Source organism: Chiloscyllium plagiosum, unplaced genomic scaffold (assembly GCF_037043375.1).
Source record: "Chiloscyllium plagiosum isolate Xiang-an unplaced genomic scaffold, Cpla_swu_hap1 HiC_scaffold_44, whole genome shotgun sequence".
Taxonomy (NCBI): Eukaryota; Metazoa; Chordata; class Chondrichthyes; order Orectolobiformes; family Hemiscylliidae; genus Chiloscyllium; species Chiloscyllium plagiosum.
The window spans coordinates 22,832,184-22,843,053 of record NW_028270182.1 but is presented as its reverse complement, the minus strand read 5'-3'; the positions used below and the strand labels follow the sequence as shown (position 1 = coordinate 22,843,053).

The 10,870-nt window shown below is 41.2% G+C and overlaps 1 protein-coding gene across 1 annotated transcript; it reads left to right on the top strand.

Annotated features, from left to right (window-relative positions):
* The first annotated feature begins 4,376 nt into the window (after positions 1-4,376).
* On the top strand, positions 4,377-7,683 carry LOC148137360 (putative G protein-coupled receptor 139). The gene is made up of 2 exons (XM_087982763.1): positions 4,377-4,446; positions 6,782-7,683. Exons 1-2 carry the CDS (start codon positions 4,377-4,379, stop codon positions 7,681-7,683), a joined length of 972 nt encoding a protein of 323 aa, XP_087838889.1.
* The last annotated feature ends 3,187 nt before the right edge of the window (positions 7,684-10,870 follow it).

The following is a 10,870-nucleotide window of genomic DNA, read 5'->3' as shown; positions in this document are numbered from 1 at the left end:
ACATTAAAAATATCTCCCCCAGTATTTAAATCCCCCACCCGGTGGAACAGACATCTGCCGTTCACCTTCTCAGGATTTTATATACCTCTATAAAGTCAACACCAACCTTGGCTCCAGTGAAAGAAGTCCCTCGCTATCCAGCCTCTCCTTCTTACTCAATCCTTCCATTCCCACCAACATCCCGCTAAATCTTTTCTGAACCCTGTCTAGCTTAATAATATCCTTCCTACAACAGGGTGGGCAGAACCAGAAATAGTGCTCCACAAGACGCCTCACCAGCACAACCTCAACATGACGTCCCAACTCCTGCACACAATGTGTTGACATGTGATGCAAATGTCAAAGAACTATGTAACTGAACTCAGGAGTGTCTTTACTCTACTGCACTACTCAAGGCCCTATTTTTAATTGTAAAAGTCCTGCCTACTTTGTTTGCTTTTATCAAAATGTATCTTGCAGTTTTCAAAACGAAACTCCATCTTCCACTCCTTTCTCCGCAAACCCTATTCATCAGCATCTTTTTGTAATGTAGTTAATCTTTTATTTCAATCATTCATGTCAATGTCAAAAAGCACCAATCCTTGTGGAGCATATCTGGTCACAGGCCTCCAGACCGAAAAACAAACCTCCACGATCACACGGTAAGCTGTCTTTAAGTGATGTTGTATCAATTGGCAAGCTCACCCTGAATCTGATGTGATCTAATTTTACTAATTAGTCTACCATATGGAACCTTGTCAAAGGCTTTACTAAAGTCCAAGTAAACAATGTCGACTGTTCTTACCTTATCAATGTTTTTGGTTACTTCAACAAAAAAAATTCAACCAAACTTCTGAAACACAATTTCACTTACACAAAAATAGGCTGACTGTCCCTAATCATTCCTTGCCTCTTCAAATGCTATCTTTCAAAATCCCCTCCAACAAGTTATTAGAAGGCAATGGCCTAGTGGCATTATTACGAGATACTTAATTCAGAGACTCAAGTAATGTTCTTAGGATACAGCTTTGAATCCTACCACGACAGATGGTGTAATTTGAACACGACAGATATCTGGAATTATGAGCCCAGTGATGACCATGAATCCATTGAAAATTGTTGGATAAAGCCCATCTGATTCACAAATGTACCTGAGGGAAGGAAACTGCCAACCTTACCTGGTCTGACCTACATGTGACTCCAGACCCTCAGTCATGTAGATGATTCTTAACTGCCCTCAGGGCAATTAGGAGTGGGCAATAAGTGTTGCCCTCATCCCATGAATGAATTAAAAAGAAACTGACCCACCACCAAAGTCAGTCTCACAGATCTATAGTTCTCCCTACATCCCTTCTTAAACAAAGCTATAAGATTAGCCACTCTCCAGTAATCAGGCATCTCGCTCATACTTATAGATGATACAAATACATCTTTCCTGTAATGTGAACTGTTTTAAAAGACATCAATATTTATTTCCCTGAGTTTTCGAGTTTCCTTCAGTCCCACCCATCCATGATGCCAGATTTCCCAAACTGAACTAGTTCCACTTGCTTCGATTTAGTCCATGTCACGCTAAACCTTTCCTCAAATTGGCTTTTAAATATTGTATGTGTACCTGCACTGCCACTTGCACTGGCATTTCAATCCACATATAAACCACCCTCTACGTTAAAAGATTGCTCCTTCGTTCCCTTTTAAATCTTTCTCCTCTCACCTGAAAAATGTACCCTCCAGTTTTGGACTCTCCTATCCGAAGGAAAAGACCTTTGCTGTTTGTCTTATCTATATCCTCCATGATTTTATAAACCTCTGTAAAGTCACCCCTCACCCTCCAGTGAGAGAAATCCCACTGTCTCCTCATAACTCAAACCCTGCAGTCCTGGTAACATGGAGACTCTCAGTGTAGCAGGAAGCCTCACAGGGTAGAAAGTCAGTCCAGGTGCAAGTAACATCACTCCATTTCTTTGGATCTTGGTCAAATAGTTTGTCACAGGAACTGTCCAGCTTCATACATGGAGAGTGAACACGGGCTAGCTTTGTCCACAGTAAAAACCGACACAAAAATATTCATTTAATATTTCTCCCATCATCTGAGTTTGAACACAAGGACAAACTCCTTGATGCTTAATGTGCCTAATGCTCTCTCTAGTCTTGGTTTGCTCTGTATATAGTTGTAGAATCTCTTTGGATCATCCCTAACCTTGGCAGATAATGTTATCCCATATCCCCTCTTTGCCCACCTAATCTCTGTCTTAAGAAAGCACTCTTTATACTATTCAAGAAACGGTTTAGGAAAATGTTCAGACAAGTGGCAGATGGACTACAGTCTGGGAAAGTGTGAAGTTATGCACTTTGATAGGAAGACTAGACAGCTAGACAATTTCTAAGGCTTCAGAAATGTAATGTGCAAAGGAACTTGTCAGCTCAGTTGTCCAGCTCTAATATATGATTATTTTTCGTCCTTGACTAAAACCTCAATACCTTCAGTGCCCCATTGTTCTCTAAACATACCAGCCTTACTTTTCACTCTAACAGGAATGCAACGGAATATATTGGCTTTCAACTCTTGTTATCACACTTTTGAAAGCCTCCTGTTTATCAGAGATTTGTTTACCCATGAATAGTCTACTCCAATCAACTTTTAAAAGTTCTTGTCTCACGCCGTTAAAACTTCCCTTCATCAATTAAAACTGTAACTTATATGGAAAGCTTATCCTTTTCCATATTGTTTTAAAACTGATGGAATTATGATCACGACACTCAGAGAGTTCCCCTACTATCACTTCAGTACTTGTTTTGCCTTATTACCAAGAAAAGGTCAAGTTTTGCTCCTTCTCTAGTAGTAACATTTACATGTTGATTATGATGTATTTTCTGGAACATACTTAACTAATTCTTCACCATTCAAACCTTTAACACAATGATAGTCCTTGTCAATGTTTGGGAAAATTGAAATTAATTAGAATTAAAATTAAAATCACCTTATTACTCTCACATATGATCTGAGATATCGCGACATACTTGTTCCTCAGTTTCTCTCTGACTATTGGGGGGGGCCTTTAGTACAATCCCATCAAAGGGGATCATTCCTTTCCCATTTGGAAACTGAAACCATATATTTTCACTGTTGATTTTTTTGAAGAAATGTTTTCTCTAGTTACAGCAGTAAAGTTTACCTTAACCAAAAATACTATTTCTCCAGCACATCTTTTGCCTCCTTTTCTATCCTTCCTATGACCCTAAATGCCATCGATTACAGACCAAGAGTCCTAAACTGCTGTTTGTATGAAAAGAACATCAGCCTAGGATCATTCTTGTTGACTGCCTTCAACAGCAGAACATTCTTTGTCAAATACAGGGCTGCAAACCACTCATAGTATTCCAATTGCAGTCTGACTTGAGCTGATACAGCCTCAGCAGCACAGCTCTGCCCCTTGCAATAAATGTTAAAATGGCATTTGCATTCTAAACTGCCTACTGAACATACATGTTAACCTTAAGAGAATTCCTGAACTAAGACTGACAAGTTCCTTTGCAGGTTAAATTTCTGAAGCCCTAGAAAATGGTTTGGGTGTCTAGTCTTCCTATCAAAGTGCATAGCCTCACACCTTCCCACATTGTATTCTATCTGCCGCTTCTGTGTCCACTCTCTGAGCCTGTCCAAATCCTTCTACATCATCCGTGCTTCACGAAATCTACATGTCCCTCCACCTACCTTTGTGTCATTTGCAATATGATCCGTCCCCAACCAACCTGTACATTTCAAGACAAGCTTGATTATATTTCTGAGATTGTAACCAATGGTTTTAAAATGAAATGTTGGATCGTGGATTCTCGTAACCTTCAGTGAGTTAAATATGAGCTGCCACTTCGAGTGTTGATCACACTTTCCAAATCTGCTTTGGTCGTCAGACTGCCACAGGTCGATGAAGACATAAGTCAAAACGCAACAAGTCAAAAGTGAATATTTCAAGCAAGTGTTACTTGTAACAATCTTTAATTCTTGGTGATGCACCACAATGATCTTATTTCGAGGTATTGTGGTCTTGTTGTGATGTTTATAAATTTATGGTATATAGAAATACATAGAAACATATTCAATCCAATATATATTTTAACGTATTTGGTGTTTATTACATTCTGTCAAATGCGAAATCAACTTTGTATTGTTACATGCATTCCATTCCCTAGTTGGTTGAATTGTTCTCAAACTGAGTAAAATGGTGAACCCAATCTGTTATTGCTTTCCATCTGTAACCATCGACTGCTGTGATGTGCAATTGGTAATTAATTCCCCAGCTGCTCCGTTTCACTACTATTAAGGCCTCTGCTGACATGCCACTCATTTCATGTTTACCTCGTTCCGAGTGTGACATGTTATTTTCATCTCATGTGGAATGGAATATCCAGTAATTTATGAAGTGGAACGCATTTACTTCCTAGTCCTTGCAATCATTGCCATACCAGGTAGTGTATTAAAACAAGCTGTTGAATGTACCAAACTTTGTTTATTTTTTTTGAACCTGCCACATATGGTCGCAATTTTTTTGGAAGTTGCTCATTTTGTTCAGTTGTTTACTCATTGCTATCGAATATAGACAGTGTCGGTGTTTATTTTTTCTGTTTCACAATGACGTCTGCTAATCAAGATACACATATTTTGGTCTCTTCGTTTTAGACTTGGTTTGCCTCCGTGCCCTCTCTGTGTGTTACACAATCTAGCGCAAAAAGCATTTGATTTTGTCACTTCACAGTAATGCATTTTCATTGAATTCTGATTGCTGTTTTCATTTTGGATTCCAATTATACACAAACATGATACAACAAATGAATACCCTTTGACTGAAGTATTTGAAAATTAGTCACTTGTTTCTAACACTGGTTTTCAATGTGGCCTAAAGTCCCCACTATGGTGCCTCATGTATTAAGTTCACAATATGTCTTTATTTTTTGGACGTATTTCCATAACTTTAGGTCAATGAAAGTTAAGGGAATTAACTTTGTGTTCAGTCAAACAAGACTGTCTGAAAGTAGCTTGAATCAGATTTGGAACTCAGCTGAAAATCTACTGGACAGGTATATTTCTGAACTTCGAAGTTTTGGAGATAATATTGTCCAAGTCTGTGCAAGTGTATCCTTGGCAAACTGGAGCCCATTTGATTTTTTTTTAACACTTTTCCATTTTGCAGAAAATATTACTGATCCAGTCTAAAATCACAGAGTGATAGAGTTATAGAGCATGATAACTGATGCTTTGACCCAACTCGGCCATGCCGAACAAATTTCCCAAAACTAAACTAATCCTATTTACCTCTTTGTCCACTTTCCTTCTAAACATTTCCAATTGAGGTACCAGTCCAAATGTCTTGCACTGTGTTGCACTGAGACTGCATCTTAACACTGCTTCTGGTAGTTCTTGCCACACACCGAGTGCCCTGTGTGATAAAAGGTTGCCCCTTTAGGTCCCTTTCAAGGCTTTCTCCTCTCAAAGAAATTGCGCCTCCTACTTTTGACACCCTCACCCTAGGAGTAAGAATGTTCCTATTCGACACCCCTCGCAATTACATAAACTTCTAGGCTCCAGTGAAAAAAAGAGAAGCTTATTCAGTCCCTTAATTGAATTCTGACCCGGCAACACCCTGGTAATATCTTTTTCTGAAAGATGTCCAATTTAGTCATTTCTTTTCTGTAGCAGGGCGAACAAGGATGTACAGAGCACACTGGAAGTTTCCTCAGCAACATCTTGTACAAACTCAGTGTGATGTCCCAACTCATGTACTCAATGGTCTGAGCAATGATGGGCAAGCTTGTTAAAATCCTTCTCAACCACCCTGTGTGGATGTCACAGTGTCAAGCTCTTTGCTTTTATTTTGACAATTTTCTTCATGTAAGTTAGAATTAGTAACTCTCCAAAAATAATGCGTAGGTTCACTGCGGAATGTAGAGAGAGAGAGAGATCAACAGATGGAGCTGCACAGGAACAGAGATAAAGGGATTTGAAATACCAAAAAAAAGCCAACTGATGTCAACAGATCAAGCTGCAATTCTGCTGAAGAAGACCTTACTTGGGTTCCTGAGTGTAGGTGGACAGAGTGCAGGTGACTTTGAGTCCTTCTTCTATTGTCTGGTCATGGAAGCACCTGACAGTTTGTACCCTGTAAATATTTGTTATTAAATCATAACTATTTTACAATTACCAGTTTCCAGCATATTGTAAGTAATACTCGTCCAAAACTGACTCTGCCACTTCTTTCCAAAATATTATTCTGCAAATTCTGCAAATTGTTTAACATTTTGTGCATTCACTATTTTACATGGTCCCATTTCAATGAGTTTTTATGTATAAATTGAAATTTCATTATCGTTAATTAATTACAGGTTTCAATCATTTCTCTCGTTTAAAGGTCCAGGAAATGTATGCCATTTTATTTATTCAGTCAGTTAGGCTGGTTCACAGGATTAGGACAATTCAATGTATATTTTAATTTACAGTTCTTTGCAAAGTTTGTGATTTCATGAAGAAAATGCAGGAACCATCTCATTTCCTTTCTCTAATTCTCCAGTACGATTATCCTTCTTGCGTTTTAATGTAATTTATTCAGTGTAGCATCCACAACTTTATTGGGATTGATTATGTCATCACAATGGATGAAATCTGTTTCGATGAGTACTATTCATACGCAAGTGAAAGTACACACAAGCATCGAATTCTTATGAAATTGAAATCAGACGCATCATTGATATGTTCATACCGAAAACCATTATGGTGATATTAACATATATCGGAATCCTGTTTTAACAGTTAACATTGTGGCAATCGTGATTCTAGCCCGGGGGAAGTGTGGTCTCTCTGAATGCATCACTTACTATCTATTAGCCATGGCAGCAGCTGATCTCGCTGTGACGGTGACTGATGTGCTTATGCATCGTTTAAATCACATGTATTTTCCAGTTTCTTTCTTGCTGCTGACCCCTGTTTGCTCACTCAGGCATGCTCTGTATAATGTGTCAATTGATTGTTCAGTATGGTTTACTGTTGCGTTTACATTCGATCGATGCGCAGCTATTTGCTATTCAAATTTTAAGCAGAAATACTGTCGAAGGAGAACAGTAACTGTGATTCTATCAGTCATTTTCATGGGAAGTTGTTTGCGAAGCATTCCTATATTCTTTTTATACCAGCCAGTGATTGTGATCAACAATATTCCCTGGTACTGCACTGGAAAACCAGACTACGCGACTTCATTTTTCTGGAAGGCATATGAATGCATCGAAAGTATTGTTAACCCTTTATTACCGATATGTATGATATTAGTCTTCAATGTGTTAACCATTAAGCATATTATTGCAACAAGTAAAGTGCGCAAGGCACTCCGAAGTACAAGCAAGAATCATAATGATCCAGAGATGGAGAATCGGCGAAATTCCATGATTTTGTTGTTTGCTCTATCAGCCAACTTCATACTGTTATGGATGACAACTGTTGTGCACTCAATGACGTGGCAACTGGTAAATTGTCAATATCAAAGCAAATATTTTGATGGACGTGTTTACATTGTTCAGCAGGTTGGAGTTATGCTGCAACTACTCAGTTCATCAACAAACACATGCATTTATGGAATAACACAAAAGAAATTCCGAGCAGAGCTGAAGCACGGTATAACATTTCTAATTACGCTAAATGGAAAATGCATTAAAAACTAATGACATTAATGCATTTCGAGTATAGCATTGCCCTCTGATTAAAGTTTCTGCAAGGATCCTTCTTTCAGTTGTTACTGAAAACCAATGCAAACAAACAATTATATGGTGCACATTTGCGGCAGAAAACAACTAATGAAACAATAGACCTGAACAAGTCATCATCACTGTGCACCGATGGATTCTGTGGGAAAATCTCTTTGCAAAACTTCAAAACAGAAGGTATCATGGAAGGACAGACTTAGTTCCCACAGACAATTATTAATTATAATTGGAACATCTATATGACGCTTTTAGCGAAGATATTTGTATGATGTTGAAAGTTGTAATCTGTCAAGTTCAGACAAAAATGCACGTATGCATCAGTTTAGCAGCAATGAGAGAAACAAAATGTTTACAAGTTGCAGAATGGGCATTGATAAACCAAGCTCTTGCTTTTTCCTAGATCTCTTCATGCCATTTCTAACATAATAATAAAAAAATTCTTAGCAATTGCCCCTTGAGTGTCTCATCCTTGCTCCTTACAACAAATAAATATTTATCCTTACTTATGATGTCCTGGCTGCTCATGATTTTGATTCTCTGAATCAGATCTCATCAGCTTATCTTTTCAGTCACTGACAGATACATCATGGGGTCAGTCTGCTCTCAATTAAGGACAGATAGATCATGGGGTCAGTCTGCTCTCCTCTCAGTCACTGACAGATACATCATGGGGTCAGTCTGCTCTCCTCTCAGTCACTGACAGATACATCATGGGGTCAGTCTGCTCTCCTCTCAGTCACTGACTGATACACCATGGGGTCAGTCTGCTCTCCTCTCAGTCATTGACAGATACACCATGGGGTCAGTCTGCTGTCCTCTCAGTCACTGACAGATACAGCATGGGGTCAGTCTGCTCTCCTCTCAGTCACTTACAGATACATCATGGGGTCAGTCTGCTCTCCTCTCAGTTACTGACTGATACACCATGGGGTCAGTCTGCTGTCCTCTCAGTCACTGACTGATACACCATGGGGTCAGTCTGCTGTCATCTCAGTCACTGACTGATACACCATGGGGTCAGTCTGCTCTCCTCTCAGTCACTGTCAGATACATCATGGGGTCAGTCTGCTGTCCTCTCAGTCACTGACTGATACACCATGGGGTCAGTCTGCTCTCCTCTCAGTCACTGACAGATACATCATGGGGTCAGTCTGCTCTCCTCTCAGTCATTGACAGATACACCATGGGGTCAGTCTGCTGTCCTCTCAGTCACTGACTGATACACCATGGGGTCAGTCTGCTGTCCTCTCAGTCACTGACTGATACACCATGGGGTCAGTCTGCTCTCCTCTCAGTCACTGACAGATACATCATGGGGTCAGTCTGCTCTCCTCTCAGTTACTGACAGATACACCATGGGGTCAGTCTGCTCTCCTCTCAGTCATTGACAGATACACCATGGGGTCAGTCTGCTCTCCTCTCAGTTACTGACTGATACACCATGGGGTCAGTCTGCTGTCCTCTCAGTCACTGACTGATACACCATGGGGTCAGTCTGCTGTCCTCTCAGTCACTGACTGATACACCATGGGGTCACTCTGCTCTCCTCTCAGTCACTGACAGATACATCATGGGGTTAGTCTGCTCTCCTCTCAGTTACTGACAGATACACCATGGGGTCAGTCTGCTCTCCTCTCAGTCATTGACAGATACACCATGGGGTCAGTCTGCTCTCCTCTCAGTTACTGACTGATACACCATGGGGTCAGTCTGCTGTCCTCTCAGTCACTGACTGATACACCATGGGGTCAGTCTGCTCTCCTCTCAGTCACTGACAGATACATCATGGGGTCAGTCTGCTCTCCTCTCAGTTACTGACAGATATATCATGGGGTCAGTCTGCTCTCCTCTCAGTCATTGACAGATACACCATGGGGTCAGTCTGCTCTCCTCTCAGTCATTGACAGATACACCATGGGGTCAGTCTGCTCTCCTCTCAGTTACTGACTGATACACCATGGGGTCAGTCTGCTGTCCTCTCAGTCACTGACTGATACAGCATGGGGTCAGTCTGCTCTCCTCTCAGTCACTGACAGATACATCATGGGGTCAGTCTGCTCTCCTCTCAGTTACTGACAGATACATCATGGGGTCAGTCTGCTCTCCTCTCAGTTACTGACTGATACATCATGGGGTCAGTCTGCTCTCCTCTCAGTTACTGACTGATACATCATGGGGTCAGTCTGCTCTCCTCTCAGTTACTGACAGATACATCATGGGGTCAGTCTGCTGTCCTCTCAGTCACTGACATATACACCATGGGGTCAGTCTGCTCTCCTCTCAGTTACTGACAGATACACCATGGGGTCAGTCTGCTGTCCTCTCAGTTACTGACAGATACATCATGGGGTCAGTCTGCTCTCCTCTCAGTTACTGACAGATACATCATGGGGTCAGTCTGCTCTCCTCTCAGTCACTGACAGATACACCATGGGGTCAGTCTGCTGTCCTCTCAGTTACTGACAGATACATCATGGGGTCAGTCTGCTCTCCTCTCAGTTACTGACAGATACATCATGGGGTCAGTCTGCTCTCCTCTCAGTCACTGACAGATACATCATGGGGTCAGTCTGCTCTCCTCTCAGTTACTGACAGATACACCATGGGATCAGTCTGCTCTGCTCTCAGTCACTGACAGATACACCATGGGGTCAGTCTGCTCTCCTCTCAGTCACTGACAGATACATCATGGGGTCAGTCTGCTCTGCTCTCAGTCACTGACAGATACATCATGGGGTCAGTCTGCTCTCCACTCAATCACTGACTTATACATCATGGGGTCAGTCTGCTCTCCTCTCAGTCACTGACAGATACATCATGGGGTCAGTCTGCTCTGCTCTCAGTCACTGACAGATACATCATGGGGTCAGTCTGCTCTCCACTCAATCACTGACTTATACATCATGGGGTCAGTCTGCTCTCCTCTCAGTCACTGACAGATACATCATGGGGTCAGTCTGCTGTCCTCTCAGTCACTGACAGATACACCATGGGGTCAGTCTGCTGTCCTCTCAGTCACTGTCAGATACATCATGAGAGGAGCAGGAGAATCGACGTTTCAGGAACAAGCCCTTCTTCAGGAATGATACTGTATCTGCTGCACCCGATGTAGTCTCCTCTGCATTGGGGAGACAGGCTGCCTACT